Source organism: Argentina silus (assembly GCF_951799395.1).
Source record: "Argentina silus genome assembly, chromosome: X".
NCBI lineage: Eukaryota > Metazoa > Chordata > Actinopteri > Argentiniformes > Argentinidae > Argentina > Argentina silus.
The window spans coordinates 17,879,640-17,899,207 of record NC_139653.1 but is presented as its reverse complement, the minus strand read 5'-3'; the positions used below and the strand labels follow the sequence as shown (position 1 = coordinate 17,899,207).

Here is a 19,568-nt window from a genome sequence, read left to right as displayed (position 1 = left end):
CGTAACGCTGCGTCTGCCTCTGTGTACAACGGACTTTGGTACAATGAGTATCTTAATTGAGGGTAAAAACATATTTTGGAGGCAGTGGCAGAGTCTAGGCATCAATTGTCTGTTGGATCTATTTGATGAGCGTATTAAGAAATTCTTAGGCTTTGCCCAGATTTCTGATAAGTACAATCTGCCTCCAGAATCAATATTGGAGGCACCTCCAGCTGCAAATCTCTTTGTCAAAATGGCTGGGAAGTGCCCTGAGCTGTCTCATTGCCAGCCCAATTGAAGGATTACTAGCTAAGCCATTAACCCATAGGGGGGTGGCTCCTAGAGTCTATCACCTGCTGCATGGACAAATATCTGACCATCAAAACAAGGCTAAAGATCAATGGGCAAAATAATTGGCTCTGGATATAACCCCTGAAGATTGGAAATCATGCTTGACTAATTTGAATACCATGTATAAAGAAATGGGAAATAAATGTATTCAACTGAAAAGAATACATAGATGGCACTGGACACCACAAAGGTTACATAAGCTGAAGTTAATACCAGAGGACAGTTGTTGGAGATGTAAAGGTGATGGTGCCTCTATTATACATGTACTTGTCCAGTATTAAAGGAATGGTGGAATAATATCCAACAAATTATACTTGATGTTGTTAAGATACAGTTCCCAATCACTGTAAAGCTGTTTATGTTGGGCTCAACAATGAAACTCAAGGACTATATCGTTACTGTCTTTGAAAAGAGATGGATAATCCTGGCCATCACAACAGCTAAGCTTATACTCCAAAGACACTGGAAGAAAGACCATCCCCCTAATTTTGAAGAATGGACCACAGCTATGGCTCAGCTGGCTAGCTATGAGAAAGTAACATACTCTCTTTTGGGTAAACTAGACCACTATGAATATATTTGGGGCCCCTTTATTGTTTGGTCTACTGGACCCTAGAGGTCAAATGGTAAAAAAGTGTCATTTCTGTTGTTGTTGTTGTTTTGTTTTTTTCCTCTTTAATGTTGTTTTTGGTCTGATTGTCATTGTTATCTTGGTGTTATGTTAATATTTTGTTATTTTTTATTATTTTGGTTATTGTCTATTTAACAGTCGATTCTAACTAATGTCCCAATTTGTGCCTTGCTCGGACAATTGTATTTGTCATGTCCTGTCTTTTTGTCCTGAATAAAAATTTAACCACACAGTATCAAAAGCCTTTTTCTAAATCTGCTATGAATACCAAGCCTGGTTTCTCTGATGTTTTCATAATGTTCAATTATTTCAAGTAATCGTTGTATGTGATCTCTAATGTATCGTCCATCCAAAAAATCCTGTCTAATCATGATGAATAATATCTGGTGAGACTTTTTAATTCTTTACACTATACATTTTGCCAGGATTGTTGCATCACCACACTATAGAGTAAGGGGCCTCCAGCTTTTTAAATAGACTGGGTCTTTATACTGACCACCCAGATCTTGTTTCAGGAGCGAGAACAGACCCTCTTGTTGCGTATCAGATTTGTCAGTAGTTCAAGCTTGCTAGCAATGGATCTTTGAGTACCTCAAAAAACATCTGATACACTTCTTCTGGTATGCCATCAAAACCAGGCATTTTTCATCTGAAAGGATTCAATTGCCTTAAGAAGATCTTCTGTAATTTGACATTGTTTTGTACAGATGATAATTTAACATTATCCTTAGGAATGAAATCCTTGCAATAATCATCATTGAGTGGAGATAACATACAGTACCATGCATAAGTAAAGGGACAGTGAAGCATTTTCTCTTCTTTTGGCTCTATAATCCAAAAGTTTGGATTTGAAATTACAATTACTGTGAAAGTTAAAGTTACAGCTTTGATTCGATGTGATTGCAAGAGATACATTTAGAGAATAACGGACCTGACACATGTTAACATATGATTAAAACTTAGTCATATGTTGCTTTGAAACTGTTAAATTGTTTATTTTGTTGATACTCTATTCTCATTCTTCCTATGTGCATTGATGTGAGGTTGTGCGCTAGATAAAGGTTCTGTTAATACAGCATGACATAATGGTGACCATGTTCTCCCATTTAATGTCTAATGTTCACATTCATCGTTAAAGAGACGTAGAGTGTAAGCTCCTTGCAAGCCGATTTATCTTAACTTGAGGGCATGGTAAACTAGCATTTTGGGTATTCTTAATGAATCTAGGATCCGATATGATCAATTGTCTATCACACAGGGATGAGCAAAGCATTGTCAATCATTATTAACCATGAAATATCTTTTGGAGTCAGATCTGACGGAATGTTAACTTGTGTTAGTTGGTCATGTGACCACTTGTGTTGAGTTTGATTCATCATGTTCATAACTGTTGAAATTAATTATTGGGAATAAATGTACACTCACCGGCCACATTATTAGGTACACCTTGCTAGTACCGGGTTGGACCCCCTTTTGCCTTTAGAACTGCCTTAATTCTTGGTGGCATAAATTCAACAATGTGCTGGAAACATTCCTCAGAGATTTTGGTCCATATTGACATGATAGCATCATTGCTGCAGATTTGTCGGCTGCACATCCATGATGTGATTCTCCCGTTCCACCACATCCCAAAGATGCTCTATTGGATTGAGATCTGGTGACTGTGGAGGCCATTGGAGTACAGTCATGTTCAAGAAACCAGTTTGAGATGATGTGAGCTTTGTGACATGACGCGTTATCCTGCTGGAAGTAGCCATCAGAAGATGGGTACACTGTGGTCATAAAGGGATGGACATAGTCAGCAACAATACTCAGGTAGGCTGTGGCGTTTAAGCGATGCTCAATTGGTACTAAGGGGCCCAAAGTGTGCCAAGAAAATATCCCCCACACCATTAGATATTTGCGTTAACGAGCAGTTGAACAGGTGTACCTAATAAAGTGGCCGGTGAGTGTATGTCTTAGTACAAGCAAATGCCTCTAAATTCATTGGATGGCGCTTCATCATACAGTAAGACAATAACCCAAAACATACTGCATATAGCAACTAGGGAGTTTTTCAGGGCCAAATAGTGGAAAGTTCAAGCCAATCTTCACATTGAAATCCAATTTAATTTCTTGATAAGATTTTGGCAGAAAGACCACGAACAACAAATTAAGATGGCTGCAGCAAAGGCCTGGTAGAGCATCACCAGAAAAGATACCCAGCATCCAGTGGCATCAATGGGTTGCAGACTTCAGGTAGTTATTGCATGCAAAGGATTGTCGACCAAATACTAAACATGAGTGTTTAATTTGGACATTATATGAATCTATCCTATTACTTTTGATACTTTAGGGGGACTATGTATAAAAAGTGTTTTATGCTTAAAAAATTGACCTTCCTCTTTCAGAATATCATTCAGTGATATAGTACATGGATTGTTTCGGAATTTTGTATATTTTTTTGGGTTGCATTTCTGTATTGAAGGTTGTGTGCATTTTTCACCATTTTCCCTCCAGTTTGTTTTATTTTTGTAATATTCTTTACTTGATCATTCTTGAGGTATTATTATTATGATTATGATTATATTGCAATAGGTAGCCTTGCTTAATATCGCAGGGATAAAAATGCTAAAATTGATACACCAACACCACAGTATATCACAATGTTTGAGTATTTCTTAAATGGTACACGTAAGGAGTAAGACTGACATCTTTGAAAGCTTTGCCACACTCTTCTTGTGGTATGGTGGCTAACCAAAGTGATTATTTGTGATTTCTTGAAATAGGCAGTATAGCACTTTTTAAAATTATGAAAGTGAAGTGAAATACATATTTTTACAGAAGTGGTTAATTTAATGGCTTGTATATGTTTTTAAGGATGATCATGGAGACACCAGCCTGTAAGCCACTACACTTGGGGAACTGCTGTTGATTTATGTAGGCTTAATGAATCAGATGTAAAAGCAGGCAACATTGGATCAGGGGGCCAGCCTGAGCCTGCAGATTAAATACAGTCATGATGACACAAACCTTTTTTGCATTACATACTGTACTTGAGGCTTTTAATGATTACATAATGTGTGTCTGCTGTTGTGCACACTGGGCATGCTATGGGAGAGATGGAGGGAGAGCAGATGAAACACAATACAAAAACACAGACACCAACAAGTTTAATATTATATTATTTATTTATCTTTGTACAATGTAATTACAATACAAATATGTAGGTTTAAATACAAAATTCTGTAAATAAAGATTAAAAATAAACTTCACTGGTTTGTTATCACTACAACTATGTTTTACAATCAAGTTTGAGGTAATTTAGTTTTCTTATTTTGAACATAATCAACCTACATTTTAATTTTGAGGGTGTGCAAATGAGGGTTTTGGGAATGTAAAGAAATAAAAACACAAATTTCAAAAGTGACTACATATTGTTCTGTGAAAGAGGAGGGTGGGGAGCAAATGAAATTAGAAGTTCGATTTGTCCAAAACAAAAGCGAAAACATGGGCCCCTCACTGGTGAGTTATAGGGAAAGCAAATCAAATGTGGGAGATCATTAGTGTGCCACATGCAGAGGCCTGATTGGTCAACTAGTCATGAAGAGTTAATGAGCAGGAAACCAAGAATGAGACTATCTCAGATTAACTAGTTCCATATCTCAAAGTTTTATGATGTTGACATCAATCACCCTCCATATTTTTCGTCATAAGAACTATGACAACCAACCACTGTGACTTTAAGCCCCGGTCTCCCCTACAGTTTGGCATGTCAACAGTCATCAAAGTTGGCTAAAGCACATACAGATAAGGGACCAGACTAGATGGGTAATAACAAGAAAAAAGAGAAAGCTTCTCATCTGAGCATTAGTGTTTTCTACATTTGCTGTCAGTGTAAGTCTTTTTCAGCGGGTGAATATTCAGATACAGTAAATGGGCTTGTACACTGCATAAGGAATCTTCACTCTTCTTATTATGTGAAGAATGTCATGAATAAAATGCTTACTACTCTTGAGAATATGGTAAACATGTACCGTTTTCTATGGAGCTCTGAAGTCAGGGTAGCTATAACTGTAACAGAAGTGCCATTGTCTGCAGTAGTGAAAAGAGTAGTAAGTAAAGAAGTAAGTCTGACACAGATTTGTACGAGCCAGAATGGCCCATAGGGAAGGATCCTATCACCTGTTTCTGAAGCGTGAGGCAGCTTGATTACAAGTAGACCCCTGGACAGGACACTAGTCTGTTGCAGTGCCTTACCTTACTTTTATCATCAGACACTCAATCTTATTCAGTTTCTCAACATGATCTCAGCCTTCCAAGTCAACGTTCTCAAACTCATTCTCTGCAGTATGTCCTTGATCTCTCCATTTATCCTTCACCTTCTCTTCTCTTTCTACCAACTATATATACCTTACTGTTTTCTTTCATTCCTTGTTTGCCCTCTCCAAAGATCTGTGCCTCCCTCTATCTTTTTCAACATGGTACACAACCCTGTTATCACACCAGCTAGGGATATTTACTCAGCGTAGTAGAGTACAGTATAAACAGCAGCTCCAGTCCACCTTTGCATGTCACTATGGGCAAAGGACTGGACTCAGAAACCTTTAACAATTGTATTTTGTCCTGTCCTGAGTGTCAGGAGTTAAGCACCAAGAAAACAGCAACATAAAGGCCTTTAAAGCCTATGACCTCTCTCAAACCCACCCTCAGTATCTGTACAACATAGTGCCCAAGCCTGCTTTTTCTCCCTTACTTCAATCTTCAAAACATACCCTCATAGAGCTGACTACACTGATTTAAGAGTGGCTACCCTGTTTGAGAATAGAAAGTATCATCCACAGTGTTCTAGGGTGTTCCATAGTGTTCTAAAATGTTACAGTGTTCCTACACTGTGGTGGGCGCCTTGTTGAATTAATAGAGACTCATTTGGGTTGAATAGCTTTTGACCATTACACATGGGGGTAATAAATACAGGGTGAAAAAAGCATGCTATTTACACTCTCTCACACATCACACACTGTCTCTTTAATATGGTTCTGATTACACAGCCTTTCATTTGATGGCTCATTCCCTCAAAATCCCTCCCTCACTCAGCTCAACGGCCCAATCACAGATTCTGTTTCCCTCTTCTTTCCAGTTCAACAAAAATAAATACAGGGAAAACAACCTTTGAGCACTGACCTCAAAACTTATTTCAAAATGAAACGGTTAAAATTTAAATATAGACAATAAATAAACCATTTGGCCAGGTCCTTTTCTGTGCTTGGGTAAAATTAAAATAATCTCTCAGTCTCTCTAATGTGTCCTCCTGTGATTAAATGACCATACTCTCTGGCTCCTCCTTAAATCCCCCCCCGCAGAATTCAGAGTTGGTCTAGAAGGAGATCCAAAGGGAGAAGCAAAAGCGGCAGGGGGATGGGGGGGCAGGGGGACACATGGAGTGATTTAGTCTAGTTGTGGTGTTCCACATCACATAGTCTATGCAGAGGCTATAGCCCTCGACACCCCAGTCCAGTTAAAGCTCAATCTCAAATGTCTTTTGCAAGTCGTTTGAGAATGGGTTGGGCGCTGCCACCTTGGGTTGCGATTTGGTCTCCAGCGCCGCCCACTTGGCTTCGAAGTGCTCAGCCTCCTGGGAGTTGGGCGGGGGCGTTTTGTTGGGCTGCAACACACCCTCTGGTGGCCAGCCACTGCTACTGCTACCTCCGTTGGTAGTGCCGTTCTGTATGACAGTGGAGGTGGAAACGGGTATGTTGTGTGGGAGGCCGTTGATGGTCGGTGGGGTACCGAAAGACGGTGTGGGGAACCCGCTTGGCTGGGCACTGGGGAACGTGTGGTGGTGGTGCCCGCCGCTAAGCATGGTGCCTGTTTTGGGCCCCGTGCCCCCTCCTATGCCCATCGAGGCTCCGCTGCCAGCTGACCCAGCCGCTGTGCAGAACACATTGGCCACCATCTGGGATGGGGTGATGCCCACAACAGGAACACTGGCATTGGGGTACGTCATGCTATTGGCCAGGGCTGGCATGTAGACCTGCATGGGTACAAATGCTGGCTGCAGGGGTGGCTGGGCATACATGCCCACAGGGACAGGGGTGGCATTGAATGCCATGGGGAAGGGCTGCATGGATGTGGGCAGGGAGCAAGGTGCACCTGGCATGGGTGCGCCCATCATGGGTGGTGTTCCAGACATGGGTTCTCCAGACACGGGTCCTGCAGACATGGGTGCTCCAGACATAGGACCTGGCATAGGACCTGTCATTGGTGGGCCTGACATATGAGGACCTGACATGAGAGGACCAGACATTGGTGCTGTGGACAAAGGAGGGCCAGGGATGGTAGGGATGGTGACGGACATGGCTGGCTGGGTTGACGGTGGTGGCAGGGTTGGGGTTTGCTGCTGGGCCTTGACTGCTTTGGCCACCTCCTCCAGCCAGCGCTCTGCCTCAGAGGGGGTTCGCCTATGTCCACTGTGAACCATGGCAGGAGGAGACTTGACTGGAGGCTCTGCATGCACCCATGAGGATGTGGCTGGGAGAGAAGAGAGAAAAAACATATGAATCATTATCTGTTTGGTCCACCGTGCTGGATGTATATACAGTTGTGGTCAGAAGTTTACATACACTTGTAAAGAACATGTATGTCATGGCAGTCTTGAGTTTCCAATCATTTCTACAACTCTTATTTTTCTGTGATGGATTGATTGGAGCACATACTTCTTTGTCACAAAAAACATTCATGAACTTTGGTTCTTTTATGAATTTATTATGGGTCTTCTGAAAATGTGACAAAATCTGCTGTGTCAAAAATATACATACAGCACCTTGAATTATACATTTTGGTGAAAGTTGTGTCAATCAAATTTGCTTTGTGGCATGGCCTTTTAACTTCTTATGAGTGATTATGATTGACTACAGCTGGTAACTTATTTCAGCCCATTTAAATAGGGCTCGTTTGATACACTCATTACACTCAGCCAAAAACGCTACAATGGGAAAGTCTAAGGAGCTCAGCACGGATCTGAAAAAGCGCATCATTGACTTGAACAAGTCAGGAAAGTCACTTGGATCCATTTCAAAGCAGCTACAGGTCCCAAGATCAACTGTGCAAACAATTGTTTGTAAGTATAAAATGCATGGCACAGTTGTGTCACTGCCACGATCAGGAAGAAAACGCAAGCTATCACCTGCTGCTGAGAGAAAATTGGTCAGGATGGTCAAGAGTCAACCAAGAACCACCAAAAAGCAGGTCTGCCATGAATTAGAAGCTGCTGGAACACAGGTGTCAGTGTCCACAGTCAAGCGTGTTTTACATCACCATGGGCTGAGAGGCTGCCGTGCAAGAAGGAAGCCGTTGCTCCAGAAGCGGCACCTTAAGGCTCGACTGAAGTTTGCTGCTGATCACATGGACAAAGAAAAGGCCTGGAGGAAAGTTCTGTGGTCAGATGGAACAAAAATGTAGCTATTTGGCCACAATGACCAGAAATATGTTTGGAGGAGAGAAGGTGAGGCCTTTCACCCCAAGAACACCATACCTACCATCAAGCATGGTGGTGGTAGTATTATGCTCTGGGCCTGTTTTGCTGCCAGTGGAACTGGTGCTTTAAAGAAAGTAAATGGAATAATGAAGAAGGAGGATTACCTCCAAATTCTTCAGGAAAACTTAAAATTATCAGCCAGAAGGTTGGGTCTTGGACGTAGTTGGGTGTTCCAACAGGACAATGACCCCAAACACACATCAAACGTGGTAAAGGAATGGCTAAATCAGGCTAGAATTAAGGTCTTAGAATGGCCTTCACAAAGTCCTGACTTTAACCCCATTGAGAACATGTGGAGTGTGCTGAAGAAACAAGTCTGTGTCAGAAAGCCAACGAATTTAGTTGAACTGCACTGATTCTATCAAGAGGAGTGGTCAAAGATTCAACCAGAAGCTTGCCAGCAGCTTGTGGACGGCTACCAAAAGCGTCTAATTGAGGTGAAAATGGCCAAGGGACATTTAACCAAATATTAGCATTGCTGTATGTATATTTTTGACCCAGCAGATTTTGTCACATTTTTAGAACACCCATAATAAATTCATAAAAGAACCAAACTTCATGAATGTTTTTTGTGACAAAGAAGTATGTGCTCCAATCAATCCATCACAGAAAAATAAGAGTTGTAGAAATGATTGGAAACTCAAGACTGCCATGACATACATGTTCTTTACAAGTGTATGTAAACTTCTGACCAACTGTAACTTAGTGCTTTAGCATGACAAACACAGCTGGCACACTTATCAAGTGGCCTATATGGTGTCACTTTCACTTGATATTACAAAATGTGCATTATAATGTTTTAAAATGTTGTTTTCCAATGTAGAACAATTACTTTTAGTGGTGGGGTTACAATTTCTGGTGGTGGGGTTACAATTTCTCCTACATTAAGTTGGTATTACAATATATTACAATTACTTAATATAAGTAAAGTGTAACAATGATGAGTAATTAGAATCAGGGCATAATATGCGCATCCAAATTCAGATTTATGTGTACAGTCCATATTCAGAGTAAGTCAGAATCAAGTAAGAGAGAGTAAGAGACAGGAGATGTAAGATAATGTCTCATAATGCCAATATAGCAAAATGAATTGAACAGAATTGGATGTGGTGGTTCCTACCTTGCAGTGGTGCGGGTGGCGGTGGGATGGCAGGGGGCACAGTGCAGGCTGGCAGGCCATTGGTAGGAGGATCAGAGAGCAGTTCCTCAGAGGGCTTGGTGAAGGAATTGTTGATCTGGCAGCACAGTGCATTGATGCCGTCTGCTTCACCAGACACAGACAGGTCCATCTCAGGGACTGAGAGGTACAGTAGAAAGGGAGAAAAGATTGAGAGATTGGATGTTTTTACATGAGTGAATCTATGGCACCTAACTTAGCCTTGGAGTACATAAGCATGGCATGCCAACTAAGCCTAAACACTAATGACATACTATGGTCATCCTATATTCAGTTACAGTATTGCTTATGTGCCTATGTAGAGGCCGACCGATACCTGATTTCTGGGTCTGATACTGATAACGGGGGGCAAAATTCCCCATAACCAATATATCTGCTAATATTTTTTAGCAGTTTTCAGGCAAAAAAACATATCTCAATAATGACCTGAAATGATCTTCATTGATGAATAGAGCAGCATTTATTTATTTTATGCACACTTGTACTATATTATGTACATATTCAGTGCACTGCATATTGATATCAGTTATTTGCTGTTCAATCTAACTTGACACAGTTTGATCACCCACTGAATAATTTTTGTTATACTCAGTTATATTTCATTTACAAAAACATAACAAAATGTACTGTGAAAAGCATTCTTAAAACATACTGTTAGAACACTTTCTGGTTGCCAACTACTGTCATTTCCAGTAATGGTTTATTCCAGAGCTCCCCCTCCCCAAGACAAACTTTATCAAAGTGATTGTGATGACAGGAGTAAACAAACCTGCGTTGTGCAGTCCACGCTGATACGGTTGATTGGAACTACACACCCAAGCTGCTTGTGAATTGGGTTTGTAATCACATTATGACACAGTCAGCATCAACTCAATGCTAGTTTATTGAAACAAATCACACATACGTATTGTTGCACTCAGGCATAACACAACAATCACAGCCACTACAGCTGTGGTGGAAGCGTCACAGGTGACAAGAGTGGGGCTGGAGATGTCGAAGTGAGCCAGCACTGGAGATGAGGTAAGTTGTGCTTTGAGGGCACGCACACAGTGTCAGTGCACGCCTGAGACCACACCCACGGTTCATCCCTACGCAGTGTACTGTGGCAGAAACGTCAGGTCATAGCTGTCATGCCCAGGAAGGAGGTGACCTGAGAGGCAGAGCTGCTCTCGGAAATGGCCTGAATGGCATTTACATTTACATTTTTGACATTTAGCAGACGCTTTTATCCAAAGCGACTCACAACAAGTACATTTGTCTACAGTAAGTGAATCATCTATACATCAGTCATCATAAGAAAAAAAAATAGGTAGTGATAGGTAGTGACTCTGCAGTCCTGACAGCAATAGGAAGCTTGTTCCACCACCGGGGTGCCAAGACAGTGAAAAGCTGTGACCGAATAGTGCGACCACTGCATCCTCTTCGAGGTGGCGGTGCCAGGCTGCCAGCCGAGATGGAAGAATGGAGTGATCGAGCAGGAGTTTGGGGGCTGACCATTGCTTGCAAGAAGGGGCTGTTCCCTTTGCCGCCCAGTAGGCGGGCACCAGGGTCTTGAATTTGATGCGAGCTGCTACCGGGAGCCAGTGAAGGGTGCAAAGGAGGGGGTTGACATGGGAGAATTTGGGGAGATTGAACACCAGACAGGCAGCAGCATTCTGGATGAGCTGCAGAGGTCTGATGGGGGAGGCGGGGAGCCTGGCCAAGAGTTTGTTGCAGTAGTCGGGCGGGAGATCACAAGTACCTGGACCAAGAGTTTTGCTGCTTTTCTCGTGAGGAATGGATGTGTCCTTCTGATGTTGTAGAGGAAGAATCTACAGGAGCGTGCTGTTGCTGTGATATTCAATAAGTGGTTGTCAAGGATCACCCCAAGATTCTTGGCTGTCTGGGAGGAGGTCACAGTGATGGAAAAGTCTTGGAGAGGGCAGGCTTTCCTAGGGAGGAAGAGCAGCTCAGCCTTGTTAAGGTTGAGCTTGAGGTGGTGGGCTGACATCCAAGCAAAAATGTCTGCAAGACATGCAGTGACACGTGTCGCCACCTGTGAGTCAGAGGGGGGGAAAGGGAGAAAGAGTTGAGTGTCATCTATGTAGCAGTGGTAGGAGAAACCATGTGAGGAAATTACAGAGCCAAGAGATTTGGTATAAAGGGAGAACAGTAAGGGCCATAGGACAGAGCCCTGGGGGACCCTAGTGGTGAGGGCTCATGGAGAGGACAGCGACCCTCTCCACGTCACCTGGTAAGAGCGATCGACCAGGTAGGATGCAAACCAGGAGAGTGCAGAGCCAGAGATGCCCAGTTCTGAGAGGGTGGAGAGAAGGCTCTGGTGGTTTACTGTGTCGAATGCTGAGGACAGGTCCAGAAGAATGAGAACAGAGGAGAGGGAGGAAGCTTGAGCAAAGTGGAGGGTCTCTGTGACTGCAAGGAGAGCAGTCGCAGTAGAGTGCCCAGCCTTAAAGTCGGATTGGTGAGGGTCAAGGAGGTTGTTATGAAGGAGATAGTTGGTTAGAGACAGCACATTCAAGGGTTTTAGATAAGAAGGAGAGAAGGGATACCGGTCTGTAGTTATGGACAGCAGACAGGTCAAGAGTTGGTTTCTTGAGAAGAGGCTTGACTCTGGCTGTCTAAAAAGGCAACTGGGACAGATCCTGTGGATAGAGAGGAATTGATTGTGGTGGTAAGAAACGGATTGAGGTCTTTGGAAATGGATTGGAGAAAGGGTGAGAGGGCAGGTGGTTGCCCGCTTGGATGTGACCAGTTTTAGTATATCAAGGGAGAGGGGGGAAAGAGCTGATAAACCAGAGACCGAGTGTAGCGCAGTGGGTTTGGGAGGAGTGGTAGCAGTGTTGGGGAGAGGTTGAGAGAAGGAGCTGCTAATGCCATCAACCTTCTTTTCAAAGTAGGTGACAAAGATCTGCAGACAGGGAGGAGGAGGAGGGGGGGTGGGTTGAGAAAAATGTGGAGAACAGTTTTTAGGTCATCAGGGAGGCAGGTTTTACTCCATTTCCTCTCAGCTGCCCAGAGCCCTATGCTATAAGCTTGCAGGGTATCAGACAGCCAAGGAGCGTGTGGAGAGGATCGTGCTGGTCTTGAGGTCAGTGGACAGAGAGAGACGATGGATGAGGAAAGAGTGGACAGGAGGGTGGAGAAGGCTGCATCAGTGGATAGAAGGGAGAAGGATTCAACAGATGGTAGGAAGGCTAAGACAGAGAAATAGAGAGCGTTGAGTCGGAGGAGAATGGGATAGGGTAAGGTCGAACAAGGAGAGAAGGTCCAGTTCAGCCACACCTAACAGCAACAACTAACAGCAACACACTGAGTTAAACTGAGTTAAACAAGATTAAATTAACTTAGTCTAGAGACAGACTTCAGCACTCAAGTCCAAATGTACTTTGTTCACGTTGGACTAGAGTGAATATATGGCACCTGCTGACAGCCGGAACCCCACAAACGTATTCAATGGATGGCACAGTGAAGACACACTTGTTGCCATTGAGAGTGAGCTTGTGCTTGGCTAGGGCTGCGAAAACCGTATTGAGTCACTCATCGTGGATCATGGTGGTGACCCGGTGCACAACCACATTGTCGAGGTAAATGGCCACGCCTGGTATGCCTGCCAGCACAGAGACCATCACTTTCTGGAAGCAGCTGGGGGTGGAGATGAGACCAAAGGACATCGGGTGGAGCCGAACACTCCTGCATTTGTCACAAAGGCTGTGAGGTTTCTGCTGCTGGGGTGGAGAGGCACCTGGAGATATCCCTGTCTGAGATACAGCTTGAAGAACACAGTAGAGCTGTAGAATTGAGCTGTGAGCTCCTCTGAGGTGGGAAGTGGATATTTGTCTGGGATCACAGCCTTATTCACTGCACGCAGATCCACACAGACTCGGAGAGCACCAGACTTCTTCTTAGCCACCACAAGGTATGAGACCCAGGGTAAAGCGTCCACCAGCATAATGATACCAGCTTCCAGCAGCTGCTGTAGCTCGGCATAGACCCCATCATGGAGAGCCAGCGGGACGCGGCGCAGTGGCTTGATGACGGGAGTGACACAGGGGTTGAGGTGAGGTTGGTGGGCGAAGGCAGAGATTGGTTGGCCCTGCGGTGGGTGACATGAAAACCAAAGTTAAGCAGAACTGTGGTTCCATAGCGAACAGTCACTTGGAGTGAACCGACCAGATCAATTCTGGAGTCACCATAGCCACAGAGGGCAGTAGAGGGCACAGACAATGACAGTGAGCTGAACATTTTTCTGAAAAAAGTGCACATAGTGCACACATCACTGAGGTCAACTGTGCATGATTTGAATGCCACTGGCCCAGTTCACATTGTGAATAATGGTGGATGTAAACTGAGAGGCATGGTCTTCGGAACCAGGAGCAGAACGGCAGACATTGGCAAAGTGCTTTTGATTACCACAGTTATGGCAGGACAATTATGGGCTCTGGTGGCACGAGACCGCGATCTGCAGTTGCCGCAAGACCGCTTTGGGTGTGGCTGAAAGTGCTGCTGCCACGCCAGCTGCACTGTACAGGTGTCAAGGTCTTTCACAGGGAGACAGCACAGAAAGCAGCCTGGGGTAGAGCGAGAGGTCAGAGGAGGGTGTGTGGCTGTATGTGGCCACTTCTTGCTTAGTTAGTGTAGCAGCACACTCAGCTGCGCTCTCGACTTGAAAAGCAATGGTAATTGCCCTGGACAGCAATAAATCATCTGGCTCAAGTAACAGTCTCTCACACACTTTAGCGTTGTTTGTGTGTTCAATCAAGTCGTCACGGATCATCTTGTCCTGAAGTGTGGCAAACTCTAACCAATATCAATATATATCCAAGGTTATGAGGTATGTTTCGAAGGTCTGTAACCAGCGACCCCATAGTATCGGGGGCTCACCAGACAATGTGAGAAAGGAGGGAGGTGGTAGGAGGGAGATATCAGCCATCGTTGTCACCAAATATTGGGTTTGCAATGATCACACCATGACACAGTCATAGCATCAACTCAACGCTTGTTTACTGACACAAATCACATAACAGAACCGAGCAATCAAACGTATTGTCTCACTCAGGCATAACACAAAAATCACAGCACAGCGAACACTGCTATGAACTCTGATGCATCACTGCTAACCCAGTGTGCAGACATACTGTAACAGTCTGACTCATGGATACAAGCTAGCCATGTTAACTGGTGAAATAAATTATTGGTAAATAATAGAGACAGACTTCTATAATATCTTACTGTGTGACTCCTTATGCTGAATAACTCTTGTTCAGTCAACATCCTTTTAGTTAGCAACTGTGCTAATCGACTGCAGTCCAAAGAGCTAACGTTTGCTAAAGCTAACGTTTGCTACAGCCACTTCAGTAGGCACTCCAAACAGCAAACGCCAATAAACAAGTTTATTTATTCATAAAAATCCATATATGTATATGTTTTGCTCTGGAAAACCCCTAATTATGCTGATTTTCCATGATTTGGAATGTGAGGCTGACGCACATCTTTGGTGCTGTTTCGGTGCATTATCGGAGGAATATGTGCAGATACAGATATTTCTGTAAAAGGCCAATATCGGCCGATGTGTCTAACGAATCAGAGAAATCTTGAAAACTTTGTGTAGCAGACAAACCTACAGACAAACCTACAGACAAACCTTGCTGCCAGTTAAAAGTAAATCATTTTTATGATGGGATTAAGCCTGGGGGAGGAGAGAGAGAGAGAGAGAGAGAGAGAGAGAGAGAGAGAGAGAGAGAGAGAGAGAGAGAGAGAGAGAGAGAGAGAGAGAGAGAGAGATGGACCATGAGGGGTCAGTGTTCTGTTATAATCCTTTAGGGATCTGCATTGGGCCAACTGTTCTCTCTTTCTCTCTGCTTATAACCATTCAAGACCTTAAGGGGATATTAAATTGTTGGATAGGGCAAACTACTTTGTTCTGGTTGTAAGATCTATCTCTGTATATAGGAGAGCTATGGTGCACTAGTGATATTGTCCTGAAACGGCTGGAGGTAGGGTCTCTCTGTGGACATGACAGCATGTTACGGAGGCTTGGAGGGCTGGCCTAGCTGAGACAACTCTAGATCAATACACACATTATGCATAGGGAGAGCAAGGGGACTGACTGTGTGTGTCTTTGTGTATGCATGCGTGTGTGTGTTTCATATGGACACACACACATCCTACCAATAACAGAATCTAATTTTGCAGCTACAGGAATATGATGTCAAGCACTATTGTGCCACAACCATCACAAGAGAAATGTGTGTTGAAAGGAGAGGTCTGCCACAGTCAGCACTCACTCTCATAATGACTATAATCAAGACATGAGAGGACTAGTCCTCTATTACCACAACAGGAACAAAGCTTTACTATGAATCATAATGATCAAATATAACCATGGACTACCAGAAAAATAATACAAATTAAATATAAAAAACTTCAAATGTAGCACAATATTGCCGGAAATAATGATGAGACAACTAAGACACTGCATAAAGTGTAGGCCTGCATGATATATACAAAATATGATATTGTGAAAAATGTTTTAACACTTGATATTTCCATGTTACATGGTTAAAAACAAATGTTGGAATTGATCCATTTGTTATGTGGAGGAGGCTGACCTGGGTTCTTGGTCTGGAAGTCAGTCTTGCGCTGCAGTGTGGAGGGCAGGTCGTTGAGGCGCAGTGACAGCTGCCTCTTGAAGGGCGAGTTCTTCTGACTGAGGGCAGGAAAGCCCCGGAATGATCCCTGCCTCACCAGCTGCTCAATGGGAGCGTGGCGCCTAGGGATGGCGTGTGGCCCCCCAGGCTCTGCCCGGTCCACGGGCGAGGCAGCCCCCTCAGGGGGGGAGGCGGTGCCAGAGGGGATAGCTGAGATGGTACTTGGGGGCTCTGAAATAAGATGACACAATCACCATGGTTACTACTGTATGGCTTCATGATTAATTGGTCAGTTGAATCAGGTGTGTCTGTAGTATTGGAGAACAAAAGCTCTGTGGGTCCCCGGGGACAGGGACTTGATGAGAACTGTAACAGACAGCTGTTACTACATATGTTTTTACTCTGTGCCCCACAATTCACTCAGGTCTTGTACATGTGGATGTGACACATCTGGACATGCACCCCTCCTAATCCCCAGGGGACACCAGCCTGTCAGTAAGCAAGTAGTTACCTTTCTTCTTCTCCTGCAGCTGCTTCATGATGTCATTGCGCTCACCCTGCTGTCCGGAAGACGTCACACGGAAGGAGCCCTCGCGCACAAAGGAGGTGCGGCTGGCATCGAAAGAGGCAGTAACGCCACACTCCTTCTCCCGCCGCTGCTTCCTCTCCAGGCAGGCGGCGAAGGCGCAGCCCACAGCATGGCTCAGTCGCTCCCCCTGGTGGAAAACCATATTTTGTCAAATACTTGAAAGTATATGATGTGTGCTTGATATATTCTGGAGTGTGCACTTTTGGGACTATTCCATTGGTGCCATTGTACCAAGCAAACCAAATCATGTACTTGACCTTGTAGCTTATACTGATGGCAAGCCTATATAAAGCCTATATACAGCCCCAAAGCTAGTTAATGAAAAACAACTGGAAAATGCATATCAAGTAAACACATTTCTTTGAGGAATGATGCAACATTTGTCTACTGTACCATTATGCTTCTATATGATACACTAGAAAAAGAAGTTGCAGAAGAAACTTTGTGGGCTTGCAAAGTCTTATTTTGGTAGTAGAAAAAGTTTAAAGATGGTTCATTATGGATGATAGATAGATTGCCTGGGTAGTTGAAAGAAAGTGAGATAGTAGGATGGACCAATAGATAAAAGATGGTCAGAGGGTAACATATACGCAGATAGATGAGAGAAAGTTGGAAGATAGATAGATAGATAGATAGATAGATAGATAGATAGATAGAAGAAAGGATGACTGCTGGGTAGTTGAAAGAAACTAAGAGTAGGATGGTCAGAAAGATGAGAGAATGCTAAAGGATCATTAAGGTAAGATAGCTAGAGATAGTGTAAGGTGGTTTTATTGGGTATAACTGAGCGGGTTCGGCAGGTCTCTAGCTGTTATTATTTAAGAGTCCTGAAAGTTCCATGGCACTTGCAGTAACAAAGGAGCTCACAGATTGTTGGCCTAAATCAACATTCCGTTCCAAACATTACGATGAGCTCGTCCTGCGATTTCTAGCTCCACCAGCCTCCCATGGTCTGTTGGTTGGTTGGATAGATTAATTGATAGATAGACGAGGGAAAGATAAGATATTTATAAAAATGCTGTAGGAGGAGTAGCAGTGAGAACATTCTGAAGAATTTGTATAATAATAATAATAAATCTGAGCAACAACAAGAACAATAGCTGGATAGAACTTATTATCATGATATAAAGGGTAAAATCCCTTTTGCTACGAGAGTGCCAATGGGATGGATGGCACTACAAGAAGCAATTCAGATTGAAATAACTCAACATAATCCTGATCTTAATCCCTACTAGGGATTGCGGCTGTGAGGATTAATCTGGCTCACCGAGTCTTTCAATGCCATAAAGCAGTGGCAGATCCAGCGGCGTGTTGTGCCGTCACGACAGATGTAGGAGAAGGCCTTGTCATAATTGCGGTCGGGCGCACAGAAGGACACCTTCTCTATGGTCTGGTCAACGATGAGGTCCTAAGGCCAGAGAAAATGATGTTAAGAAGGTTGATTTGACAACATTGAGGTGTAATATTATAGAATGGGTTGATCAAATCAAGCATTGTGGTTGGCCGAGAAGCATTCCAGCGGTTCTGATATCCACAATATCACCTTGGCTACCTCATCACTTTCACATTTGCAAAATGTATACATACACCATAAACACTCTTCAGGATATTGTAAGTTTTCCTTAAGTAAATACAAATGTCAACACTCATATCAAGCAATGTTGTCTAAATGCATGTCTCTATGGCTTTTATAATGGACATTTTACAAATATAGGCAGTCAAAACTCTATATACACTCACCGAGAACTTTATTAGGAACACCTGTACATCTTCTCATGGTGGAGGTGGTGTAATGGTGTGGGCAATGTTTTCTTGGCACACTTTGGGCCCGTTAATACCAATCAATCATCGCTTGAATGCCACAGCCTATTTGAGTATTGTTGCTGACCATGTGCATCCCTTCATGGCCACAATTTACCCATCTTCTAATGGTTACTTCCAGAATGATAATGCACCATGTCACAAAGTAAAAGTCGTCTCAAACTGGTTTCATGAAGATCAGAATGAGTTCAGTGTTCTTCAGTAGCCTTCCCGTTCACCGGATCAGAATCCAATAGAACATCTTTGGGATGTGGTAGAACGGGAGATTCACAGTTTGAAAATGCACCTGAAAGATCTCCAGGAATTGCGTGATGCAATCATGTCATCATGGACCAGAATCTCAAAGGAATGTTTCCAACATCTTGCGGAATCAATGCCATGAAGAATTGAAGCGGTTTTGAGAGCAAAGGGAGGCCCTACCCAGTATTAGTATAGTGTTCCTAATAAAGTATTTGGTGAGTGTATGTGTGATAAAGAGATCTAGACTCTGAATGTAAGTTTTCATTCAGCTTTTGAGCCACAAAAATATTAGTTGACATGATAGCCTGTGCAAAACATGAAAGTGTTATTATAGTCCTTGATGCCTGATGTTGCGCAACATTTACACAACATTAGCATTTCAAGTGATTTTACTCTGGCATCTCTGGACATTTTATGAGCATTTTGCATCTATTGAATTTCAGAAACTCACCCTTTTGACCACATACAAGACTCTTTCGGAGAAGCAGAATTTCCGTATTTACAGACTTGTTTTCAGAGAAAATGAACGCTGGTGTTGTAATTACAACAATTGGCCACCAGCAGGTGCTATAAGTGTTTATCTCTTGTTCAAGACAGTAGTTTCCTTTTGTGAATTG

At 43.2% G+C, this 19,568-nt stretch overlaps 1 protein-coding gene across 1 annotated transcript in view; it reads right to left on the bottom strand.

The window, feature by feature from the left end:
• Positions 1-6,328: 6,328 nt before the first annotated feature.
• Positions 6,329-19,568, bottom strand: part of numbl (NUMB like endocytic adaptor protein) — a 17,393-nt gene continuing 4,153 nt past the window's right edge. Inside the window, exons 4-9 of the mRNA XM_083694523.1 lie at positions 18,158-18,298; positions 16,813-17,017; positions 16,263-16,532; positions 9,598-9,774; positions 7,271-7,471; positions 6,329-7,093 (exon numbers count right to left, since the gene is read on the bottom strand). Of these exons, the coding sequence (XP_083550649.1) occupies positions 6,459-7,093; positions 7,271-7,471; positions 9,598-9,774; positions 16,263-16,532; positions 16,813-17,017; positions 18,158-18,298 (1,629 nt within the window). The 3' untranslated portion in view covers positions 6,329-6,458. The remainder of the gene's footprint in view (positions 7,094-7,270; positions 7,472-9,597; positions 9,775-16,262; positions 16,533-16,812; positions 17,018-18,157; positions 18,299-19,568) is intronic.